This window comes from Chlorocebus sabaeus, chromosome 23, assembly GCF_047675955.1.
Source record: "Chlorocebus sabaeus isolate Y175 chromosome 23, mChlSab1.0.hap1, whole genome shotgun sequence".
Classification (NCBI taxonomy): Eukaryota; Metazoa; Chordata; class Mammalia; order Primates; family Cercopithecidae; genus Chlorocebus; species Chlorocebus sabaeus.
Genome location: NC_132926.1, coordinates 35,506,795 through 35,534,002, shown reverse-complemented (window position 1 = coordinate 35,534,002; position 27,208 = coordinate 35,506,795). Strand labels below are relative to the sequence as shown.

Below are 27,208 nucleotides of genomic sequence, written 5' to 3'. Positions count from 1 at the left end.
TAGGGTGGCAGCTTGCAATTCAGAATTCTGTTGGTGTTGGAATAGGGAGTGGGAGGACAGGGCTGGGCAGAGGCCTGAAGGCCAGTAGCTGGCTCCTCCACCTCCTTCAGGACGGTCACCAGGGCTTTGCTTCTCTGGGGCTGTGGGGGGCTGAGGCTGGAGGGAGAAGCAGTTCTGGGGCTCCCTGGGTGTGTGGCTTGACCGGCTTCCTGCTTCTGTATGACTGCATGATTCTTCCCTGGGCTCTCCCCATCCAATTCTCCATCCTTAAGTCTCAGCTCAGCAGCCACTGCCTTGTCGAGTCCTCATCACCCCTACTTGTACCAGCACATGCCTCTCTCTTATACATGTATTGCAGTTGTGATACTACATTTGTTTCTATTCTCTAACTAATACATCTTCTCTCCTTAGACAGTGTGGTTAATGTTATACATCAGATTGACTGGGCCATGAGGTGCCCAGATATTTGGCTACAAATTCTGGGTGTTTCTGTAAAGGTGTTTTTGGAATAGTTTAACATTTACATTAAACTGAGTAAAGGAGATTGTACTGCCTACTGTCGATGGGCCTCATCTCATCAGCTGAAGGCCTGAAGAGAATAAAAATGCTGACCCTCCTGCAAGGGACAGAGAACTCCTCTGCCTGACTGCCTTCGAGCTAGAACATTGTTTTTTTCTCCCCTTGCTTCTGGACCTGAACTGAAACACTGATTTTTCCTGGGTCTTCAGCCTGAGGGCTTTATTTATTTATTTTTTTGAGATACAGTCTTGCTCTCTCGCTGAGACTGGGGTGCAGTGGGGCGATCTCAGCTCACTGCAACCTATGCCTCCCAGGTTCAAGTGGTGCTTCTGCCTCAGCCTCCCGAGTAACTGGGATTACAGGTGTGTGCCACCACACCTGGCTAATATTTGTATTTTTAGTAGAGACAGGGTTTCACCACATTGCCCAGGCTGCTCTCAAACTCCTGACCTCAGGTGATCCACCCGCCTCAGCCTCCCAAAGTGCTGGGATTACCGGTGTGAGCCACCGCTCCCAGTCTCTGATGGCTTTTAGACTAGAACACCACCAGCAGCTCTCGTGGGTCTTCAGATTCATGGCTGTAGAGCTTGGGACTTGTCAGCCTTCATAACCATGTGATCTAATTCTTTATGATAAATCTTTTTACTTATACACACATACCCTACTGGTTCTGTTTGCCTGGAGAACCCTAATACAGACAGTGAGCTCTAAGAGGGAGGAAACCAGGTCTGTTTTTGCTCACCCTTGTGTCTCCAGAGTCGGATACAGTACCTGACATAAAGTATGTGATTAACAAATATTGATTAAATAAATGAATAATGAGGCCTCCTATATCTGGCAAGAGGGTTGGGGTTTCGAACATCTTGCGTCTGCAGGCCTGGAACCGGGAGAATCCTGGGTGAATAATTGTGATAACTGCTGCCGTCATTTATTGACTCCTTTGTGCCCGGCAGAGGGAGGGCTAGGATCTCACACACATGAAATTTAGTTCTTGTGAACAACCTGCCCTATGACGCTGTCCTTAATATTTCTACTTTCAGATGAGGAATCTGGGGCTCAAAAGAATTAAATAACTTGCTTGAGGTCTTGCAGGTACTGAGTGTCAGAGCCGAGTTCTGATTCCAAAGCATCTACTCTAAATCACTCAAGCATTTTTTTTTTTTTTTTTAACTTTCAAGTTCAGAGGTTCATATGCAGGTTTATTACACAGGTAAATGTGTGTCATGGGTTTTTTTTGTGTGCAGTTTATTTCATCATCCAGGTATTAAGCCTAGTATCACTTAGTTATTTACCATTCTAGTTTTGAAAGCTTCTAAGGCCTTGCCCTTTTTCTATCTTGTGTTCAGGGTTCATCAAGCTTCCCAGTCAGTTGATTCCCCAATATCCAGAACACACATGGATCTGTCTGACTCCAAAGCCAAGGCTAGTGTCAGTCACACCGGGCTAGGGGGATGCCAGGGCTTCCTGTGCCATCCCTGGCCTCCTCCCTGGGTTGGTGGCCCAGAAAGCCCAGTTCTGCCTTCACTCACCAGAGGGGCCCTGCTTCCTTAGATAGTTCATGTCACCTCACCCACAGCATGTTGCGCACTGAATCCCAACCCTTCACTGTCTCTGGGAGGGAGTTAGAGACTTTCCATCCATCCCCATTCCCACTTGTTATTTATGTCTACCCTTAGGCACACATTTATTAAATATTTCCTGACCCCTGCTAATGTGTCAGGGGGTCATATAATGTGACCAAATCAGATTCAGTTCTCATCCTCAAGGAGTTTACTATCTACAGGGGAATGACATTGAACAATTCATATCACATCCATGTATGATGAATGCCAACCTTTAATGTCACTAACATCATTTATGACACCCATAGTTATTTTAAAAGAAAATGTTCATCTTCCCCCTTCTCTTTCTTTGGATTTCTATAGCCACCATTCTTTATCTAGGTTCCAAACTATCCTCGCATTGAGACTAAAGCAAAACCTTCTAACTTTCATACCTTTCTTCACATGACCACTGTGTTAATCTTCCACAAAGCACAATTATTATTAAATCTGCTGTCTAGCTAAATGATCTCAAATTACTTCCCACATACTAGAAACTGTGCTTCTCCAAGTAGGGTACCTGTATATATCCTTGTGGGTTAGGAAGAGGGGAGGATATGGGGTATACTAGAAAGTATAGGAAGCCATATGATAAATGTTACATCTTTCAGAAACATCAACTTTGTTTAAAATTTGAGAGTGGGGGATAGAAATGTAATTATTAAAGTGAAAATAGATATTATATGGGGGCGAAATGTAAAACTCACATGAAATTTTAGAAAGAAAAGTAAGGCTTCAAAGAAAATCTGTTGTGGTCAGCACCTCCCCCAGGGTCACCGGTCTCTGCCAGGCATGTGCTGTTTTACCTTTGCTGGTAGGTTGGGCCAACCCAGAGCACACAGGGGGAACAGGATTCCTCTCTGTGCCCTCCTTCCATGGCAGCAGGGTTCATGGCTTGGCCCCACCACAACTGTGCTTGGTAGAACAGCTTAAGAAGGACTGGATACTATGGGAACCAGACTCTGGGTATAAAATAAGCACTCACTGAATGCATGAATACATGACAGCATAAACTTTGGAATCTGATCTTCAAGGATCAGCCTGATATAAACCATCATCCCTATTTAACCTCATTAACCCCAGATTCCCCTTTCCCCCAAGCCTGACACTTTTTATTTAACACTCTTCAAAAGTTCCATTACTTTAGTAACTTCAGAATTTTGCCCATTCTGCGCTTGCTGCCAACAATACTCTTCTTTCTGTTTCCCACCTAACCAAATCCTACTTGTACTTCAACAGTCATCTGCTCAGCCTCTGCCTTCCCTGTGAGGTCTGTTTCGAACATCTAAACCCCCTCTGAATGGCCTAACCCATAATTATCTTCACCATTCACTTGAGTATTAAAACTGAACTGCCTTATACATTGTTCCTGAAATGCTTCTTGGGTGCATCTTGCCTCATTAGCCAAATTTTAAATTACTTGAGCATAGGAAATAAGTCTTACCTTTCCACTGTACCACTCAGAGTTCTTTATTGTAACAAATACATTGTAGATACAAGAATATCATGCTGTATCTGTGACTGAATGAATTGTAGTTTAGATCAGTGGTTCTCAACTGGGAGTAATGTTTTCACCAAGAGGATATTTCACAATGTCTGGAGACATTTTTGGTTATCATAACTGGGCTTGTATTATTTGCATCTAGTGGGTAAGGCCACAGATGCTGCTAAACATCCTACAATGTACAGGACAGCCCCTTCCCCCAAACAAAAAACTAGGTAGCACAAGATTCAATGGTGTACTGTTCAGAAGTGCTTATCTATATTATAGTGGCTTCCTATATTTAATGTTTATCCTTCTGCCTTCTGTCTGAACAATTTCCCTAACAACTAATTCTGATCATATTACTCCTCTGGTTACTATTATGGCCGTTCACTGACTTTGATGAAAAAAATTCGGGTTTTAAAAACCATGGTCATTACGACGTGGCTCTGGCATCCTATAGTCACAATCTCTCCAAGAAGCCACCAGTTCCTTCCTCCAGCTGCTGTTCTAGATGCCTTTTATGTTCTCAGCCTCCCACGCAGTTCAGCAAGTCCTGTTAACTTTATTGCCAAGATCTGTGCAGTACTGTGCAGGTTACATGGATTAAAAAAAAAAAAAAAAAGATGTGTCCAGAACCCATCTACCCTCTCAATTTCCACTCACTTCTTTGTCTAGGCCACCCTTCAACGGTCTCCTAACTGGTTTCCCTGCTATTCCTCAAAGTCATTCTCCCCATGGCAGCAAGCATGATTTCCTTAACACATAATTTGGATCACATCACACTGTTATTTAAACCCTTTTCTGATGAAGGTCGTGTCTTATTTATTTTCATCTCTGGATGTTTTGGAATCGAACGTGAATGTCCATCTTTACTGAAATATAAATTACGGAGCTGACTCCCACTTGTAGTTTCTTTACTCCTAGTGTGTCTGGTGTAGAAAGGGAGATCATAAGCTTCCAGGCCCTCCCCCTGCATGTTGGAGCCAGTGGCCATGTCCCCCCACCTCCCTTCAGCTGCTACTCACACTTGGTGTGCCTGTCACACAGGGCAGATGCCCGCATGTCACACAGCCGGATTGTCCCTTTGCTGCTGCTGTACACGAAGGTGTTGCAATGATGGGGGTGGAATTCGGCTGCTGTGATCACCTCCGTGAGCTCCTCCATGTTGGCTGGCTTAATGTCCACGATATCTGGCACAGACGAGTCAAGGAAGAAACCAGGAGAAGGAGGCAGGAACTTGGGGAAGGGTAGAATTAGCAATGGCACCATCTTACATTAGTGTAATATGTCAAGATTTGCTATGCACATGCTGGATCCTCATCATAAACTTGTCCCAGGCAGATGAGTCTCAGGAACTTTAACAGCCCAGGGTTACCCAGTAGTCAGAGGCAGCATTAGAACTCAGGTCTCTTGACTCCTCATTTGTGTTTTATCCTCTAAAAACATGTAAAAGACATCCACTCATGACTAAAGTTAACTGCTTGTGCAATCAGGCTAAAATGTACCAAGTTGTAAAGATTTTGCTTCTCATTTTATAATAATGATTAAGGTACTAGTCCTATTATAACCAAATAATTCATTTTGTCTGATTCCTTAACTGGAATCTTGGGCTGGTAAGTGATATCTATAATAACAGAGTGCACACTCTCTTTCATGAAATCCCTAAGCCCTTCTTTATAATATGTTGATGATAATAATAGCTGCCACCAATAATTTAGCACTAGCTATAGGCCATTCACTGTGCAAAGCATATCATGTACTTTATCTCATTTAATCCTTACAAGAACTCTATATAATCAGCATTTTCCTTATCCTCATTTTTTCAGGGGTGGAAACGGATGCTCCAAGTGCATAAAGTAACTTGCCTCAAGTCACATGGCTAAATGACAACACTAGGATTTCATCCCAGGTGCAAAGTCTGTGCTCTTTCATAATTATGCAAAATTTCTCTCATGTATGATATATAAGACTTCTAGTCTCTGTAAGTTGTGATCTGCTTTTCAGCTTGTGAGGGAGTTTTTAAGTATCAGAAAGAAGCCATCTAGCTGGAAATTTTTAGGGTCCCATGGAATATATCCTTAGTTTTATCATCTGGGTTTTTCTTCTCAGTATTTCCCTTTCTGATCAAGAATTATACCTCTGTTTTTTAAAGACTATATCCTTGTATATTGGAATGAAACATTTACTCTTTTATTTATGAAGGTGACTCAATGAAAACAACCCCCTTCTGTAGGATGTCTGGCATGAGTGAAGGAGTGGGTTTGTACAGATCTCTTCACACCTCCACTCAGAGCTTGGGGGATCAGGACACAGAGGGGCCGAGGCACTGTCTGAGGACCCAGCAACATCCTGCAAAGAACGAGCCTTGTGATGTGGATGCTGCTACACAGTGAAGCTGACCAACAGGACTCCCACTTTTCCTAGATTTTTCCCACTTGTGAGCCACCTTTGTGATTTTTGCCCTATCTGTGCATCATCAGGTAGTACGTTTTACTAGACATTTTTCTTTCAGATCAACTTTAAATTGATTCACTGTTTTCTGTACTTAGCTTTATCTAAACAGTAACCCAATATTCATAAAATCATGGGTTTAATAAGGTAGCTATACTTTAAGCAACATGCATAAAGATCAATATATTATATATTGCATTTGCGTGTATATATATTATATATTATATATATTTTTTATATAATATATAAAATAGTTGCAAATGAGTGTACTAGGAGTTTATGCACCACATTTTGGACAACAATGTATTGAATCAACAAGCAATAACTTGATATAACTGCCCCATTAGACTGAGATGGATGAAAGTCTTGCATGTTTTTCATTAACCTAGTAGCATAGTCCCCTCCTTAGAGTTTAGATGTGGTACAAGAAAATGCACTGATATTTTTAGTCCCGCTAGCACTAACAAAGTAATCATCTATGATCAAACATCACCTATGCTCCTGCTACAACATTTCGACATGCAATTTGTTGCAACAATGGCTTTGTATTTGGCTGTGCCTCTTTCCCGTTTATTATCTCTTATAAACCCTGTTGGGTTCTTTCTAAAATTGGCTTGAGACTGAGCTAACATGTTACTACAATTTCTCCCACCAAACCCAGATGCAAATATTACTTGGGTCTCCAGGGCATGTGGGTCTCTTGGCTTCACAAAATACCACCTTTCAACTCAACTTCTGCCAGAGTTATAAATATGATTGCAGTTAGCACCACATGCTTTGGAGCAAGAGCCTGTGCCCCTCAGAAGGAGTCTCTAGGCTGCAGCTCTGGTACTCTCTCAGCCACTGACCCATGCCCTGGGCTCTATGGCCATGACATGGCGTTGGGTAAACAGAGGTTAGTGTTCAGCTGCTGTTAGATTTCTTCATCCTCCAGAGCGAGCCTTGATACCCCACGGTGCCAGTGAACATGTTTCTCTTTTCTCAAAATAGGGAAAGAAAATCTGGTGTCAGCTTTCTCAACCTCTACCAGTATAGCTCTAAAAACAAGCTGAACTGGAAGGGATCTTCGCTGTGTGGGAGGGGGAGGTGCTACAGCTACAGTTATTTTTTCCCACCTAAAAATAAAGCCCCAAAGTCAGAATGTGCAAAAACAAAGTGCCTAAACATGTCTATGAAACCAGGAACATCCTCCGCCATCAAGGACGCCAGTGGGGCTGTGCCCACAATATCTGCCTAGAGCTGCCATCTCTGGATCTTTCCTTCTCTCACTGGACCTTCCAAACCTACCCACCTCCCAGCCCTCATCCCCAAGCCTTTGGCTTCCTACCCCCGGCAGGTCTCAGTCTTCCTTTTTGAGTAGAGGGCTTGTTTAGTTTGACTCAAAGGGGTTCCAGGAAGAAACCACGATTATCCCTCTTTTTAATCACTCTGAATTTAAGAGAAAGATATGGCCAGTAGCTAATGCTGATCAGGGGCCAGGTCTGCCCTGTGCTAACACTTTCCATGTGTTGTCCCCCTTGCCCCTCGTCTCAGCCTTATGAGGGCAGAACTATTAACAGCTCCATTTTACAGCCGAGGGAACTCACATACATTACTTGAGGTTATGTGACACAGTGGGCAGAGCTGGGATTTGAACCCAAGCTTGTCTGACTCTGGAGCCTGGGTTCTTTCTCACCATGCCCCTCTGCCTCCTTTGAGGAATGGCCTCACAAATCTGGCCAAAATGTGACAATTTTGGTTCTCTTGAAAAGACCCCCAGCTAATCTGAGAGGGCAGCCCCATCTCTTCTGGCTTTAGGCTTGTGCTCTCTTAATTTACCTACCACTTTGGTGACTGAATTCTCCAGAACCAGAATTTTTATGTGCTCTAAGATTTTGTTTTTTTTGAAGCAGAATTTGGGACAAAATCCTGAAAAGGGATTGTTTGGATTTTTACCTGTTGAAGGATTTGGTGAGTTCTAGAAACATTTGAGAGGAGTCTAGTTGCTAAAAATTAAATGACTTATGGTGATGATGGGAGAGGATATTCGACATCTGTATCCTCTAGAAACCCGGGCATTTTCCCCTGCACGGCTCTAAAGGGCAATCCATGTTTTCAGCATATGTAATTTTGCCCTTTATGTTGAGAGGGAAGGAGAAAGAAGATGAGCAACGCGTGGCTCCATGTATAATCTTGAAAATGGAATGATGCATTTTGACAGTCAATTTTCTTTTTTTTAATCCTTTAGAGCTCTCTATCCAAATTATGTCCCTGTTGTCCCAAATAACTAGATGGCAAAAGCAAAACAGAGCATTGAATTCATGGCTAATATACAACCCCGACAGCCAACAGATTGCTATTAAATTAACCCTGGGGCTTGACAGATCTGTTCTTCTTGACCTGACCGCTTACGGCATTTCTTATTAATGCTGAGCCCAGGCAAATTACATCTGCTAACAAAAGGGGTTAATCTGGCTCACTGCTGGGACTCTGGAGGCAGCTCTGAGGACAGGAGGGGGCATAGCCAGCTTGGCAGCTGAGCTCCATGCTTGGAAGGCAGAAGAGGGGAAGGTGAGGGCACCGCTGTGCCAGGCAGTGGCCTGAGGCATCATTTAAAATAATAATTGAAGACACCAGGAGGTCACTCCTTAAGGGATCCACTTCAAACAAATGAGAAGCCAGAGCCATAAATGGTTCATCAGCGGTGGGATGAGGGAATGGAGAGGGTCATGGCAGGATGGTAAGAGGTAGCATGGGGGCCATTCAAATATCATTTCCTAATCCCAAGTTTAGAAAAAGCTTTTTATGAAAACAAAAGTCCAGTGTTATATTAGAAAAATATTGACAACTTAAATAAATATACAGAATAAGGAAGTGATTAGGTGAATTTATATATATCTCCTTACATTGTTTTTGCAGTGAAATTTCCAAGTCTGTAAAAACCATAGTGCACAAAATTCTAACGATAGTATGATGATGTCATTTAAAACTTATACTCTGAAAATGATGAGCTAAATGGGAAGACACCAAAACATTAGTGATAGTTCTATCAGGGTGGGTTTATGAATGGTTTTTCTTTTGATTTCAATGATCAGTACTATTTCCACATTTTCTTTTAATGAAGTTGTATTTCAGGCAGGAAAAAATCTTAGGGCCAGGCATGGTGGCTCACACCTGTAACCCCAACAAGTTGGGAGGCCAAGCGGGGTGGATCATTTGAGCCCGGGAATTTCAGACCAGCCTGGGCAACATGGTGAAACCCTATCTCTACCAAACATACCAAAAATTAGCCAGGTGTGGTGGCATGCACCTGTAGTCCCAGCTACTGGGGAGGCTGAGGCAGGAGGATTGATTGAGCCTGGGAGGTTGAAGCTGCAGTGAGTGGTAATCGTGCCACTGCACTCCAGCCTGGGTAACAGAGCAAGACCCTATATTGGAAAATAAAACAAAAACTTAGGATACGTTCCATACTTAACATGTGTATTATTTTGGGTAAGGAAACTTAGGTACAAAGTATATATAGTCTGACTACGACCACATAAATTACACACACACACACACACACACACACACACACACACACACACACACACACAGAGAGAGACAGAGAAAGAGAGAGAAGGGCCCATTTTCACTCATTTATTTCTTCATCTATTCTACAAGTGTTTCCAAAGAATCTACACCCTGACAGTACTCTTCTGGGTGCAGGAGATACAGTAGCGACCAAAGCAGACCCCAAACCCCCCGATCCATGGAGCCTATATTCTAGTAGGGAACAGTCAATAAACAAGGTAAATGAATGTAGTACACAGTATATTAGGCAGTGATAACTACTAAGCAGTAAAAGCAGGAAAGGGAGAGGGAAATTATGTCTCTATATGTCCTAGATTGAATAGAAGGAAGGTTCTTGGCGTTGTATGTTCCCACTCATAAGTGGAAGCTAAGCTATGAGGATGCAAAGGCATAAGAATGACACAATGGACTTTGGGGACTCAGGGGGAAAGGGTGGGAAGGAGGTGAGGGATAAAAGACGACAAATTGGGTTCAGTGTATATCGCTCAGGAGATAGGTGCACCAAAATGTCACAAATCACCACTAAAGACCTTACTCATGTAACCAAATATCAGCTGTTCCCCAAAGCCTGTGGAAATAAAAGATTGTTTTAAAAAGAAAAATGCATATGGTATAATCCCAACTATATACAAAATAAAATAATCTGTTAATACACCTGATATGTAAATGAATAGAAAAGTGTGAGAGTCCATATCCTAACCTAGGCGAGCTTCCATAAGGATCACGTAGCAAATATTTTCAGCCTTTTGGGCCTTTGTCACAACTATTCAACTTTGCAGTTGCAGCAGGAAAGCAGCCACAGATAATATGTAACTGAAAGGGTGTGGCTGTGTTCCAGTAAAACTTTACTTACAAAAACACTTCGGGATAGATTTGGTCTGGGAGCATAGTTTGCCAACCCCTGTTCTAACCTTTTAGCAGAGTAAGAGGTGAATTGTTTATTGCTAAAGCAATTTACCAAAAAATAACTTGTATTAATGTATGATTTGTATTAAAAATAATATCAATAAAAGGAATGTCCTAATGCAAAAAAAAGTAGATTAGGAACCTGAACTTCTTTCCTTAGGAAAGTTGCAAAAAAAAAAAAAAAAAAAAAAAAAAAAAGAAAAAGAACAAAAAAGAAGAAGAAAGATTCTTGGGTAAATTAGGAGTTTTAAATTGTTTTTGGCTCTTTAAATTTCTTTTATTTTTCCCTGAACCCACATTGTTGCATTAGCTAGCATTAAGTTAAAACTGTGATGCAAATCCAATGTATAGACAGCAAAATTGGTAGTCAGATTATTGGTCATTTCATTTTCCCCAAATCTCTACAATGAATACATATTATTAAACAAAGAAAGCAAAAAGCATTAAAAATGAGCAGTTTTCCTGGCTTAAAATCATCTTTGAGAGAGTTGGGAGACCAGGAACCTCATCTCGATGGGTAAAGTTCGAGATAATATTGTGAAAAATATTGTGATTCTAACAAAATGGGGCCCAGAGATTGGGATTCAGTTTTGATTCTATTCCCATTTTGCTAAGAGAATTTGGGAAAGTCATTTTCTCTCTCTGGGTTCCTATTTCTTTGCCTATAAATGGGTATAACCCTATCAGCCTCTAAGAATTTTGATTATCAAACAAGATAATGGAAAAGATAATTTATTAAGTAGTTTTACACGGGTGTGAATATTCCTCCTTCTGAAGGAAACACATATTTCTCCAAGGATAGGGTTTATATGCATTGCCTCCATGAGGTGACTTTCATATGCCTCTGTCCCATTGCTGCTGATTTTGCTAATACTGACATGCGTATTTCCCCAATTCCTGTCTAAGCCACTTGAGGATAGGAGAGCCAACTAGGATGCTTTTCTGCAGGGCTGAGTATTATAAACATTGGCCAAGTTGAAGAGTGGAATCTATGTTTACCAGGGTAAAGTACCCACATTCAAAAGCAGCTGAGGCTTTTCATATCCCACTTAAAGTCTGCCGATACAGAAGGTAGAAAATAGTGTTATCTTTGTGTGAACACAGCATATTTGTTTGATGAGTTTGATTTCCTTTTAGGGACATGAGTTGCTTTGAGGTCTTTTTTTCTTTCCATGGTCTAAATTTAATCTTTGGATATTAAGCAATGATTATGAAGCATAAAGATCTTATTAGCTGAAAGGACATGTTGCTTGATGATGAGACACTGGAAATCTCCAAAGAGGACTCCAAGGGATATTCCTCTCTTAAGAGCTTAAAAAAAAAGCCAATGTGTAAATATTCATGGAGTGTTTGCCAATTCCTAGGCTCAATATGAGGAGACTGACAAAGAGACACATGGTGTCATATTAAATATGTATTGGGCAGGGTGAAAGCCACTGAAGCAACAAGAGGGGAGAAACTTGTACTAGACCCTACAGCTCCCCTGGAAGCCTGCCTGGCAGAATCCCACTGAATTAAAAGGAAGCTGCTGTCCATGTTAGTAATGAGTGCTAGAACCTGGAAGCCAAGAGTTGAGGCTATGTGGACCCTTAATTAGGGAATTGACTCTAACAGGGCCTCGGCTTGGTTGACAAATAAAATGAAGCTGCTGTACAGGGTTGTTAGGACCAAGGTCAAAGTTGAAATATCCCTAGAGTCCAGTTGGCTTCTCCCAGATAATTCCTCTGTCTCATGTTCAGAGACTGGACTTCTGAAAGGTGAAGCTTCTGCTACCGTTCCCAGCCTTGCTTACGCCATGCTCCACTTCACTCTCTGGGCTTCAAAAATAGTGGCCTTCTTAGAGTTCCTCCAACACGTCATACTCTCTCCTGCCACAGCACCTCTGTACACACTGAACACCTCTCTCCACACCTCTTTGCCAAGTTAGCTCATACTCTTCCTCTTTCAGATCTTAATCAATTCTTCAGCAAAGCCTACCCTGGTCTATAGCAGGATTTAAAAAAATGCATTCATAGAACCATATTCCCTATCTTCACAGAAATTATCTCAGTTTGTAATTATATACTCAGTATATTTGATGAACATTACTCTGAAAGTGGCAAATTTGTTTTTTCTCATTTTCTTGCCTGGCACAAGCTAGGTGCTCAATTTATCGTTGTTGAGGGCTAGTCTTTATTTTTACTTGTTATGGGTCTATTTAATAGAGCCCATGTTGGACAAGGTAAGAACTCAGGTCAATTCATTCTTAGTCCTAAGAAAAGAGTTCAAAGGATTCTAGGTATACCATAGTTTTCATAAAGAAGCAACACCTTTTAATATAAATTTTCATTTATTGCTATTGTCTCTTGTCCTAGAAAACTACTAATCTATTAATGACTTATTATGGTCCTGATGTAGTTAGCCTATTAAGACCAAAGTTTGACTGTTTATGTGAGAACGTGTTACACAAGACAAGGACAGACTGGCTACGGATGGAAGGGAGAGAATTCATGACCAGGTATCATGAGGTTTAGCAATGCCTTGCTCAGATCTGGTGCTAAACACAAGGCCCTAGACCTCAGAGTTCCTGCAAACATCTAGTAAGTAGAGGGCGACATCTTGCAAAGGACACCCAACTGCAGAGCCAAAGGAAGAGTCTAGAACTCAAAAGATGATCCAGATAATAAATTTAGCAGAATAAAAGCTACCATTCTAATGTTCAACTTTTCTAGTTTCCTTATTTCTCTCCGTAATTATCATGATTGTGGTAGTCCTGTTTACTGAGCATTGGCTTAGCAAGGTACTGCCCTAAATGTGTGTGTGTGTGCATTTCATTCTCATAATCCTCTTTGATAGAGCTGCTTTCTACAGATGACAAAATAGAGAAATGGAGGCTTGGATAAATTAAGAAACATGTTAAAGCTTATACAGCCAGAAAGTGGTAGGACTGGGTGAGAACTCTGTCACTTGTTGGATTCTAAAGACTGAGTTCTCAACCATAATGCCAAAGTCATACCAAACGCCAGTCGCAGGAAGTCATGACTTTTTTCTAACCATATCTCCAGATCACTTGTCTCACTATTTACTCAATACTTTACATATACTTACTTTGTAATCTAAATAGATATTGAATATCTGTGAAATTGTAGGATATGATGGTTGTGTTTTTTGACATTCATTAAATAAATACATCAATATAAAAACCAAAAAAGTCTATGTATTGCTTAGAAGCACGTTGCTTACTACTCCCAGTAGTAGCCACACTATGCTTTGGGAATCCCCCATTATGCTATCCTGAACCATGTTTCTTCTGTCTCCTTTGTGAATAAGGGGCGTGGTGGAAATGAGACTTGCCTGGTGGCTGGTATTTTTCTGAAGCTGTTTTGAAAGATGGCCGCTTCCTACCCTAGAGGTGGCTATACTTCAGTGATGAGAGGCTCAGTGCTTAGGGCAGTCTGGTTGAAAAGAACTATATAGATATCACTTATCATCATTCTCATGATGACAATGATTATTTTACATATGGCTGCTTTAAGGGTGAATGGCACGGTCTCATTTGTATGCCAGCATCTGGCAGTCTGTCACACATCTGCAGAATATAACCTAAACTGCACTATTAATATTTCCCCTTTGCATTCTCCCCAAGGCATCTGTCTCCCAAAATGCCTAAAGAAACTCCCCTCCCCCCTGAAGGCCTAGAGGCAAAATTCAGAAAACATGTCACCTAGACTGGGGAAGCAGAAGCTCAGAGTGACAGCCAGCTGAGCCTGAGCAGATTTCTGGCTCTTGGAATAGATAGAGAGAAAGGGAACCACCACCCACACTCATTCTATTAGCAGCTGCACTGCCAGGCAAAATCTGTAGGCAGGCCCAGACAGCATGTGGAGTCTGTTCCGTGATCAACAAAAGATGCCAGGCATGATCCTGATGGTCAGTTCTCATTGCCTCCAAATATATCTCATAATTGCCACTACCTGATTAAAGCTGCCTTCCCTGAAAGCCCTTGGAGACTGTTGAGTGCTCTCTGTGGTGGAGACTAGCTAGCTGTGTACCAAAACCGGGTCTTTTTTTTCCTGGGCACGCAGCCAGACTACATTTTCCAGGCTGCCTTGCAGTAAGAGGTGGCCACGTGGCTGAATTCTAGCCAATGGAACGTATGCTTTTTTAGGGCCTGGCTCAGAGGAATCTCCCACTTGTGATCTTCCATGACCTTCCCTTTTACAGTCGTGCTATAAACATGGTAACATTGGGGAGCTGCAGATGAAAGAGGCCCAAGTTTCCAAATTACTGATTGGAGGAGGCTGCCTGCTGATGGGGATCATCAATATTAGACTTTACAGGAAAATAATCTTTTTTTGTTTGAGCCATTATGGGGTCTATTCTATATACAAACTTTCAGAGCTTTACTATAACTCTTAAAATTAAATTTCCAGGTTAGATTGTATTATCAACTGTCTACTGGATAGCTCTACTTTGATGCCCTACTATTATTTCGAACTTGACAGGTCCAATAATTTTCTACGTGTCAGAGTGTTCCACATACTGGAATACAGCAATAGTTCATACAAAACCCTTGCTCTTGTAGAATTTATATCCTAATATGAGGAAACCAAAAAGACATAAATAAAAAAATTTTAAATCATGGTAAGTACCGTGATGATAACAGGGATAGAGAGTTATTGGTAGATACTAAGAGTTAATGGGAAAAAGTACTTCTGGGGCCTGAATAGTGACATGCAGCTAGCCGTGTGAATGCTAGGGGCAAAATTTTCTAGAAAGATGAAACAGCAAATGCAAAGACTGGAAGAATAAGGTTTACTTAGGAACAGAAAAGTGATTAGTTGGCTGAAACAAAGTGAATTAGGGAAGAGTGACATGACTGGATATCAAAGATGGAGACAGGTTCCAGATCATGTAGAATCTTATAGGCCGAGTTAAATAACTTGGATTTTATTCTGAGTTCAGTGGGAAGCTACTGGAATGTCTGTACTGTATAAAAGAGCAAGAGTGAATGGAGACCAGATGAGATTACTGCAGTCACAGAGGTGAGAGACAACAGTGGCTTATGCTAGTGTAGGTAGGTAGGAGTGGAGATAGGGATATATGAGTTGATTTGACATATATTTTAGAGGCAGGGCTCATGGATAGATGGAGTTAGAGTAGGGGAGGCTGGTAAGTGGAAGAGAAAACTCCATATTGATACCTAGGTCAATTGTTCAGTTGCCTGAGTTGTTCAGTGCCATTCCTCATAAATCTCATGCCTCAGGTTTGTGAGGAATGGAGCACATGATAGGTATTCAATAAATGACCAATTTTTACTATGAAATAGAGGGTCAACCTAGTGGAGGTAAAAATACTGGCCCAGCTATTTGGCATTTTTTTTGACTTTTCTATATATTTTTATTTTTTATTTATTTATTTTTGAGATGGAGTCTGGCTCTGTCACCCAGACTGGAGTGCAGTGGTACAATCTTGGCTTACTGCAACCTCTGCCTCCTGAGTTCAAGTGATTCTCCTGCCTCAGTCTCCCAAGTAGCTGGGACTACAGGTGCATGCCACCACGCCTGGCTAATTTCTTTTTTGTATTTTTAGTAAAGTTGGGGTTTTGCCATGTTGGTCAGGCTGGTCTTAAACTCCCGACCTCAAGAAATCCACCTACCTAGGCCTCCCAAAGTGCTGGGATTACAGGCATGAGCCACTGCTCCCAGCCAACTTTTCTATATTTTAATTAAACAGGAGATGATGATACTTACATTACAGGGTTGTTTTATCAAATATGTCCTTGGGGGTAGAAGTTACTAATATAAAGAGGCATGATAAGGGATTGAGAATTGTTAGTAAAGTTCTATTTCTGGATGTCCATGCTGGTTATAGGTGAGTTCAAGCTGTGAAATTTCATCAAACTGTACAATTATAATATGTGTACTTTTCTGTATGCATAATATACTTCAGTGAGGTAAAAAATGTGATACTATACTTAAAGTTCCCAGTGCAAGTGCTTGGAACTCAATAAATATCAGCCACTATTATTTTCACTCTTATGATATAATGGAAACCAGTATGTCTGTGGTCCATGCAGTCCATACAGATTTGTGAATCCTTTAATAGAGAAAGGAACAGAGAAAGAATCTGAACTCTAGGGTCTTATCCTATTGTTGATAAAATCACCTCTAATTTTAATTCATGGCACATAAATGCCTCTCTATGAAGGAATTGATTCAGAGTCCCAATCCAGAGCTAGCCCTGGCTCGCCACTTGTAATAACAATATTTCCCTAATTTTATTGTTATGATTAAAGAGTCTCATAGGTGCCAGCACATTTTAAAAGGGGCAAGTTCTCCACAAATGCTAGATGTTGCATTTCTATTCCATATTTTCCCCAAGCCCGCTCGTACCTGAATACTCTTGATTCAGGCCAGTTGATTCTTGGTCACAAAGAAAGGATACTAAAACTTTGATTGGTTATTTCAAAGTTCCATAGGTTAATCCTCAGGTCATCAGCGGACATGTAGGTTTCATAGTCGCTGTTGACGGATATGGAGTTGATGTGATATGTGTGTGCGTTGGCAAATACTCTTCGCGGGGTGGCTTCCACCATCAGGTCCATGGGTCTCAGGACAGGCACCTGGGATGCAAGAGAAACAAATCACTTCAGAACCAAAGATCTTCCATAGGAAAAGAGTTTGCATGCTAATGTCATTTATTATCACACACAAAATAATAGCCGCATTGAAGAAACTCCAAGTTAAAGAAGAGGCTAATAACAAATCACACACTGTTCCTGTTCCCTTCTGTTCCTCTTCTTTCAAAAGATATCAGCATCACTTAGCCCTGATGGAAAATTTCATTCTTTATAAATTCTAAACATTTTTCTAAGCCCCTCCAGGTAGCCTCATCTCAGGGGAACTTGGCTTCCATTGTGGAGTCATTACCTTCCAGAGACATGGTTCCATTTTTTTTAAAACATGAAATTTATTTTAAAAAGGAAGTTGTGGGAAAATTTTAGAAATGTCTAGTTCAACTTTAATCTAAATTTATCTTTTATGTCTTTTCATCTCATGCCTTTGGAAGCCTACACCCATTCCTGGCTTTGTCCTTAATCCTTAAGGGGATTTTGAGAAACTTTAGCATCACCCAAGACTCTAATAGTCCAGATTCAGCCACTAATATGTAGGGAACCCAATGACATCTGATTGACCTGAGAAAATCTTGGTTTATATTTGCCTTAGAGTGCGAACCAGGTAGTGTCCACTTTTACATGCAAAACTGTTCCAGCTTTGACATTAATGATATGGTCACCTTACTGAAAAATAAAAACTTCTCAGTAAGTATTTCTTGAATGAGTGAGTGAGAACACATGATTAAATGATTTCTTTCTGGTGGATTAGAGAATCAGCAGCTAAATAGTTCCCTACACATGACTGTCTTTCTGGCAAACATGAACAAAGACCTATCACTCTTCCTACTTTGAGTTCTGGGTGAACTGGCTCCAAAGAAAGAGAGTAAGAGCACAAATGCCTGAGAGGGAACAGACTTAAACACCAAAGACAAAGAAAACCCCACAACACAGGTGTGGTCCCTTAATAGAAACAAGATAATAAAATACCCAAAGCTATTTTCTTTTCAAGCAAATCATTTTCTTGCAACTGAGCCCCGACTGATTTGATACCAGGTGGTAGATTAAGACTTCGACTTCTGGATTGGCTTCAACCCAGGTGGCGAGGAGAAGAAAAACAAAAGTTAACTTTTCTGAAGTGCAGTCACCTCACCAACATAACATAACCTTTTAGAAAAAAGAATTCTCTCAGTGCAGACTTGAGGGACTTTAACTCATCTATGAGGGAGTTTTTAAATGAAATCAATGATTCAGAGGAAACACAGAATTCTAGACAGATGTGGTACTTGATAACCCAGAAACCAGAGGTGACTTGAGGTGTGGCTGTAGAAGGGTCAGGGGTCCTCCGAATACTAGGAAATGGAGGGAAAGTCTTTGTGGTCCCCCATCCCCATTATGGATAATGGCCCTATAGCTTAAGTGTGTGTGGCAGGGACTGGGAGACCAGGGTTCTGATCAGATTCACCACTAACCAACAGGAAACAAGGTCTGGGCAACGAACCTGTTCCTCCTGAGCTCGAGCTCAGTCGCACTGTCTGCGAAACAGTGACCGTGCTCCCTGTGCCCTCACTATCATGAAACGTGGTTTGGGGTTTTGTTGAGATGATCTGACCTCCAGTGCATCCTCCTACCCACTCTTTCAACAATATTTACTGAGTGCCACACAAAGTCCTGGGGGGTTCAACCGGTGAGCAGAACCAGACACAGGTCCTGGCATCATATACCTGTTCTTGTCAGGGGAGATAGACATAATTAAAAGGGCTAGGTGTGCAAAAGAGAGGATATACTGCCAAGAGGGATTTAACCTGCTCAGGGAGGACTGAAGAGGCTTTCCTGAGAATGTGTGAGTGTGTTGGAATGGGAAAGATGGGTAGGGATTTAACCAGGCCAGGAGGGGAGTGGAAGGGAGAATGTGTCTGAGGGATGTGCAAAGGTCTCATGGTAGAGGTGAACAAGGCAAGAGTGAAAAACTGATAGGTCACTGTAGTTGAGACAGAAGTAGTGATGGGAGCTATTGTGGGAGATGAGGTGACAGGGTAGGTAGGAAGCAACACCCCCCAAAAAGTTTTGCCATTATTCCAAGTGAATAGGGTAAAAAATGAAAGGATTTGCAATGATTGTGGTATAATTAAATCCAGGTTTTGATTAGATCAGTCTGGATGTACAATGGAAAACAAGTTAAAGGACGAATGAAGTAGAATTTTTAAAGGGAAGATCATATACTCTCGGACATCAATTAAGGGCATGCCTGAGTTAAGGCACTGTGATGGATAAAAACGTGACTTTGTCCTCAGAAACTCTACACCAAAATATTTATTGGGCATTTTCTCTGTGTCAAGCATTCTTCATACATAATCTCAGGTAATTCTTTCAAGAGCTCTGTGAAATAGGTACTCATACAAAGAGAAAACTCAGGCACAGAGAGGCTACATCACTGGCCCAGGGTTGCCCAGCTATAGGAAGCATAGCTAGGTTTAATTTGGGGACTGGAAAGTGCATGTTCTTTCCACTGCACCACACCACATTGAAATATCATACAGGGTAGGAAGTGATAAATGCTCTGAAAGTGACATAAATTGCCAGGAGAATTTATGGAATAACTAGTTACTGGTAGTTATAATGGTAGTGGTACTCATAGTAGTGCAGTGGTTAAGAAACCTCAATTAGGTGTTGTAGGTGTTCACGGTATTTGAACAGGGCATCTGTTCTTTCAGAAATGTGTGCCATGCTTTTATAGTTTGTCACAAAGGAGCTCCCCACCTGAAGCTTTTGGTTGCTACCTGGTTCCTCTGCTGTCAGGAGGTACCAGAGCTCAAAGCAGAACCCCAAAGGTCACAAAAGAAATGGAATCTGCAGGACTTCCTGTGGCTCCTCCTAATCTCTTCCCTGGGCCTTCTCAGTTACTGTACATTGTCTGTTGAGATTTCTTGTGGCTGTGGCGACATGGAAGGGAGCATGCAGCCAGGAATAAGAGGCATTACAGAGTGGGAGCTGCCAGCCCACAGCTTCAGCTTAATGTGATGGGCCTGCCTGCTAATTCAGGCTGACATATTCCATGATGTACCACTTAATGGGGAAGGGCTCCGTGTAGGTATCTGGGGATGGAGCCTCTAATGCTTTGCCCAGATAAGACGGGGGGAATGGAGAGCTGAATGCCACTCATGGTATTCCAACATCAGTACCAGGCCTACGTAAAGACTTGTCTGCTGCCCAGTGACTCCCCTCACAAGGACAAAGAGGGAACTTTGGTGGTTCAAACAGGACAGGATGGACTGATTAGGAAACCACGTTGACTGTGTTTTTCTTCTGCTCTGGCTACATATTCCTTTTGAGGCCAGGCAAGAAGAAGATCTGGACACTATTCCCTGAGTCAGGCCCACAGGCAATTGTTAAGGCTGTTTCTGGAAACATATATGGAGAGCTTCCTGTGCCAGTCGCTGCGTTTAGAATCCCTGACGTCCTGCCCCACCCAACTCCAAGGTGTTATCTCCTTGTAACTAACTTTTCAAGCTAGATTCCTCTGTTTGCCCCATTTTACAGGGGAGGTGAGGGGAGGTGGGGGGGAGGTGGAGGGAGGTGGAGGGAGGTAGAGTATCCAGTCCAATGTCATACAAAGTATAAGCTGGGGGTTGGGATCTGAAGCCAGTTAATTTGGTTCCTGAATGAGCACACCTAGCCACTACTGTGAATGAAACTACTAGGTTGAAATACAAAACTGCCATTTTTGCAAGTCAAAAATTGTCACATATCAGCAATCTCATGTGGTTTAACTTAACACTTTGGAAAGGTTCCGTGGTGTATGGATGTGACATCAAATCAGGGAACGTTTTGGCTTGGAGGGACCCTTAGAGCCTCTTCGTAGGACATCATCTGTGTGTGTGGCGGGAGTCTTATAGTAGGAGGCCATAGTGTCTAGGTCTCTTCTCCTTCATTGTTCTTGTTATTATGTGCTTGCATCCTCAATAATATGCTGAAAGAACTATTTCTGTAGATAAGTAAAGTGTGAAAGCGAGTAGCCAGGGCAGTTCTTGAAATCTACAGATGAGAACATTGAGGTCCAAGAGGTGAAGCACCATGGTCACCCTTCCAGGGTTGCTTGCACAGCCTGGGTCTCTGCTTCCTGTCCCAGACTTCTGCTCCCACACACCATCTGCCTGAACCATCCTCCACAGGACCAGAACCTCTTTTTGTCAAATGACAGAAGCAGAGCCAGACAAAATTCAGATCAGGCCAGGATGTCTTAATTCAGTTCAAACTTTGTCTGAGCCACCTCGGCAGAGTTGTTGATGGGGCTAGGACCAACACGGAGACAAGGGACATGCTGCGTGAACAGCGCTCAGTCCTTGGCCCTCTGAGCGGCCAGTCCTTGGCCTACCTGCAGGTGGTTCTGTGTTGAGCAGCTGGAATTCAGTGATGTCCCCTGACTCAGGTGCTTCACCCTCCTCTCTGACCCTGGTTGAGTTTCAGCTCATTCTCCTAGGCTGCTTTCAAAGGACATGCATCCCAGTCCTGTGTCTTGCCTGGATACCCAGTATTACATTAGAATATCAACCGAATAATGTACCAGCCCCAAAAGAGCAGCCGGAATCTAATCTGCAATAAAGCTTACAGAGATGTATTTCAGTTGTAATATTCCTGGGAAGCTCTTCCCCCCAGAGAGTGGCACGGCTTCCCCCATCACTTCAATCAGCCTCTGCTCAAATGTCACCCCCTCAGGGAGGCCTTCCATGACCATCCCACCTCAAATCGCACAGCCTCCAGTCTATCCCCTTCCCAACTGACTGCTCAGAGTGTTTTAAACACTTCAGCAGTTCCTCAGTGAATTTTTGTCGCTATCCTATGATTAACTTGGTAGATGTTACAATCCCTGTTGCACGGATGAGGAAGCTGAGGCAGAAAGGTGAAGCTGTCTGAAGGCTCGCAGTGAGTCTGAGGCAGGGCAAGTGCTCAGGCCTGGTACTCCTTCCACCCCTTGACTCAGCAATCTATGCCCTTAGTCGCTTAAAGCACACTCAGATGCTTGGGAGGGAGACAGCGAGGGTGACCACGCTGCCATGGAGGTCATCAGGCACTGCCCAGGCAGTATCAGCCAAGGGGGTCCTGCCTGGGGATCTCAAGGCAGACCTCAGAAAGGAGAAGACTATGAAGCTAGGCAGGGTTTGAAGGGTGAGTGGGAGGTCCCCAAAGAGAGGTGGGGATGGGGAGGGGAGGGAACTGGGCTTCAGTCAGAGGGACCAGCATTGTGCAAACTCAGAGGAGAGACAGCAAGGTATACACATACAGATGGGTGACTGTGCTTCTGGGGTGAGGTCAGTGATTAGTTATTCATTCAACAAATACTTATTAAATCCCTCCTCAATAGCAGATATGTTACAGGGGCCGGTGCCACAACACTGAACACTCTATGGGGTATAAGTTCTTGTGTGTATGTGTACATGAGGAAAACCTGAGTTGGGTAAGGGACTAGCAAGCAGGGGGTGTGCTCTTTGAAGTGGGGTGGTCATAGAAGGCCTCTCTGAGGGAGTGGTGTATGAACAGAGACCTGAATGAAGTGAGAGAGGGAGCCATGCAGCTCTGTGGGGAAGAGCACTCCAGCCGGGGGGAACAGGAAATGCAAAGGCACTGAGGTTGGAGTGTGCTTAGAGTACAGGAGGATCAATAGCAAAGAGCTTTTTTCTCTTTTTTTTCTTTCTTTTTTTTTAAAGAAATGGGGTCTTGCTATGTTGCCCAGACTGGAGTGCAGTGGTGATTCACAGGCATGATCCCACTACTGATCAGTATGGGAATTCTCACTTGTTCTGCTTCTGACCTGGGCAGGTTAATTCCTCCTTAGGCAGCCTGGTGATCCCTCACCCCCGGGAGGTCACCATATTAATGTGAACTCAGTGTGAACATCCTATCAGCATAGGGTACTACAGCCGAGGACTCCTGGGCTCAAGTGATCCTCCTGCCTCAGCCTCCTGAGTAGCTGACTACAGGCACGTGCCACTGTACCTGTCAGCAAAGAGCTTTTATGGCTGGAGAGGAGTGAGTAAGGAAGCATGGCAGTTGGAGAAGATGTTGGATCAGTAGTCAGGGCCGGACCAGCGTCTTTGCTGTGAGGGTGAGGAAAGCTCAGGGAGGCGTGAGTGGCTACCTGTGAGTAGCTGCCTGATACGGGACTCTATCCTCCCTCACCATTTCTTCTGTCTCTGCCCACCTGCTCTCAGTCTTCCTCCCCCAGGTTCTTATTATCTTTCCTGCCTCTCCTCTTGGGAAATACCAGATCATCTTTCACTTCCCAGAACCCATTTACTAACAAAATGAATGTTGCTGTCATTTGGCTTATTTGGTGACCACACCAGTCATTCTTCACAATCTTCCATGACACCTAAGTGGGGGTGGGCGGGTCACGGTACCTGGCTTCAGAGACATGCAATTAAAGCAGAGTAGAGCCCTAGAAAACAGGAAGCCCCTGAAGCCTCCGGTTTAAAAAACATCTGTGAAAAGGCACAGCAAGGGGAGGCCATCGGGAGGATTCCCCTCAATGCGCCTTCATGAGAGGAGTTTTCCACAGAGAAAAAACAACAGCTGTGTTTACCATGGCAACCTCCAGCAGCCCAGTCAATTGACAGATTCAAGGCAAGACTCGGAGAAGAGAGAAGAGATGGCCATTTAGGAGATAAAGAACAGGAAAGATGACGTCATGGAGAAGGAAGAAAAGAGAGATGTCTGTCTGTAAGATGTGGATGGATTGTAGCTGTTCAGTAACTCTAGGTCAAATCTTATTGACCTCAACAGACAAACCTTTGAATACCATTGCTTGGTACGTATAAGCATAATCAATTTTGTTATGGAAGGAGCATCCACGTTCTCCTTCCTAAAATCAGATCTTCTCAGGAGTACCCACAGCGTAGGTTCTCCTTCCTTTTGCAAAAGAAAGATGTAGAAAATGTTCCTTAACTTGTCCTGAATGTTACTAAGGTGTACTAGGCAATTCATAAACACTTCTGAGAGGGACAGTTGCATGACACTTTTAATCAAGGCCCCGTAGATGTCCCTGTCCCCAGCTCATTGTGATATATACAACATAATCAACATTATAGGGTCTTTTGAAAAAATTGGTATCAATTTAAATCCACACTTGCTCCATATCTCTTGTTAGTGTTCAATAGATACTCCCCATTCCCCTCCCCAAATAATTGAGATTACTCTACATTTAGACTGACTGTATATATCAAGGTCATGGGGTTTGGTGGGTTCTGCATCATCAATTAGGAACTGCACATAGGAAGGTTATAACCACACACTGGCCCCAGATAAAGCCATTGACAAACATTTATTGAGCATCTACTACATGCTGAGAAGTTGCCACACAGAGTATCCTTGAGAAGCTTAGGGGAGGTAGGCAATATGTAACCCTCTCCCTCTTGTTACTCAAACCATCCCTTTTGGGAAGGCTGTTTGATCTAGAAAAGACAAAGATGACAACAGAAGTCCTGGGTGTCCACCTCATCCTAGGTATAAGGAAACCCTGACCCTGGTGCTCTGGGACCACAGGTTTGAGGTCCAGTGGAGAACCTGAGGGTGAATATGTTATCCCATCTTGAGGCACTAGATGGTAAATCTCTCAGAGGGGCTTGGAAATTCCAGATTCCAGCCTCACTTCAAACTTATCACTTTGCCTTTTCACTGGGCTTCCTTCAAGAAACAGCCTTCGTGACTTTTTAGTAACAACTGCCATAGGTTTGGGATAAAGCCAATAGCTAAGGGGCACCCAGACTTCATTTTCAAGGAAGAGGGAGTGAATTGTCATAAAAATGGGAGATCATTGGGTCCTCCTGTAAATATCCTAATTCCAAAGAATACAGCTTGGTGGTACAGAGCAGCTGTCCTCAGTGAGAATACTGTTCCCCTAGGAACAGTAGTGGTGGATGACTTCCTAAGAACGATGTGAAAAAGTTTTAAGGAAATTCATTTCTTCATTCCTAACTTCCATGTTCTCCTTCCTAAAATCAGATCTTCTTAGGAGTACCCACAGCCTAGGTTCTCCTTCTTCCTTTTGCAAAAGAAAGATATAGAAGATGTACCTTAAATTATCCTGAATCTTATCAAGGTGTACTATGCAATTCATAAACATTTCTGAGAGGGTCATCTGCATGATACTTTTAATCAAGGTCCCATAGACACCCCCATCCCCAGCTCATTTTGATATGCATTTCTAATAAAATTTTACTTTTTATATTTAGTCATCATTTGTCAGAATTATATGTTTATGTTGTTTTGATGTATTATGTTCTATTAATAGTCAAAGCAGCAACTAAACCCAGAAGATAATTTTCAAGTCTTACAGTCACACATTCATAAAAGAAAAAAATCTATTTACATCTATATTTGTTATAGAAATGATCAAAAAAGCTTTTAACATGATTTAGGGGAAATGCAGTAAAAATAGATGTTTGAAGATGAAAAAATAATAATATAAAGCTTCTGACTTAAAAATATTTGTTCACATATTCTTTTAGTGGGTTTTGGTGAGTATTCAGTAATGAGGTATTTAAATCCCACTGGCTGCAATAAAAAGGTGATATAAAAGTTTTAAACTGCTAACGGTTAAAATACTCTGAAATCACATTTTCTGCAATTATTTAACATTACAATGGAAATGCTTAGTTGCCTACTTTAAAATGCTCAGGAAAGTACATAGTTATTCAAAATTCTAGAGGTACACAAGCACACAATTTGAATGGTATAAGAGGATTTTTGGAGTTATGTGGACTTGGGCTTGGATCCTGGCTGTGCTAATTACTAACCATGTGGCCTTGGGCTTGTTGCTTAGTCTTTCTTGATATCAGTATTCCCTTCCTTAATGTTGGGGATATGTAACACCTTCAGTAGCACTGTAAAGAGAACTTTGCACAAGGATTGACACATACTGTCTAACGAAGAAATATTCATGGAGACATGATTTGTGCCAGGATTGTCCTAAGCACTTATGCACATCATGTTATTGAATCTTCACAATGGCCTTATGAAGTAGGTACTAAGATCATTGTCATTTTATGGATGTAACCCCTGAAGCAACACAGGTCATGAAGTTTGCCCACAGTCATATGGTTGCCAAGTGGTAGAATTGTCCCTGGATGTCGGCTGTCTGGCTCCAGCCCCTATGGTAGCTACTATTAGCATTCTTACCATTAACTTCCAATTGTAGAAAAAAATGGTTCATTCTGAAAGATTGCCTGGGGAAATTTTTCTGACTTTTCTATACTGACTATGAGGTTCTAGCATCTCTTCCATCCGCCGAGGGAGTTCAGTCAAGATTATACAACGTAAGATTGCTTAGGAAAAGTAGCTAGGGGAATGATTGGTCATTGGATAGCAATTAACTTTATTGAGAACTTAAAAAGCTGAAAGCTCTCCTGGTTAGGAGTTTTGCAAATAGCTCCATCCTCATTGTCATGAAAATCTTGAACAATATGGACGCTCATCCAATTATCAAAGCAACCTGGGGGGCAGAGTCTGGCATTGTGTGTACCCATTATTGAAGGGTAATGCGGTGTAACAAACCAAATCGAGTATGTACGACGACTGTCAAATAAAATAAACCACTAACAAATTAAATTACTTTTCATTTTCAGTAGGAAGAATGCCAGTCATTTTTCATTTAAAAAAATATGCATCTTAATTCCATTTTTTAAAAATGTGAAGAGAAGCATTTAAAGGCCTTTTGTGCTATCTATACTGATGTTTATTTTCTATAGATATCTTTCTCCTGGTTCCAGGGCATTTTCCCTCAAAGAATTAGTGGAGCATTAAACCTCGCTTTGGTCAAAAAACCTGTTTCTTCCATGGATCAATGGTGGATGGAGTTCAGAAAGCAGGAGTGATAGGCTGGCTCTGGCTTACAGTGACATATCAGAGCTGTTGTTTCCAGAATGAAACTGCCACTCACCAGCACCCCGCCAAAACCCCCTGGGAATCCTATCCAAATAATATAATTTTGAGATTTCCCTGCTCACACCCTTCAACAGCCTCAATATGTCCCTAATTTCATCTTTTACTGGCTTTGTCATATAGATTGAAATAAGCCTGAGAAGAAAAACCTCTTTGAACCAA

General features: G+C 42.2%; 1 protein-coding gene across 9 annotated transcripts in view; it reads right to left on the bottom strand.

The window, feature by feature from the left end:
• The window catches only part of PPP2R2B (protein phosphatase 2 regulatory subunit Bbeta), a 484,529-nt gene that overhangs the window by 39,826 nt on the left and 417,495 nt on the right, over positions 1-27,208 (bottom strand). For all 9 annotated transcript variants that reach the window (XM_008014864.3, XM_008014861.3, XM_008014860.3 and 6 more), the window contains 2 exons: positions 16,942-17,119; positions 4,632-4,796 (listed from right to left, as the gene is read on the bottom strand). In XM_008014864.3, coding sequence (XP_008013055.2) covers positions 4,632-4,796; positions 16,942-17,119 — 343 coding nt within the window. The remainder of the gene's footprint in view (positions 1-4,631; positions 4,797-16,941; positions 17,120-27,208) is intronic.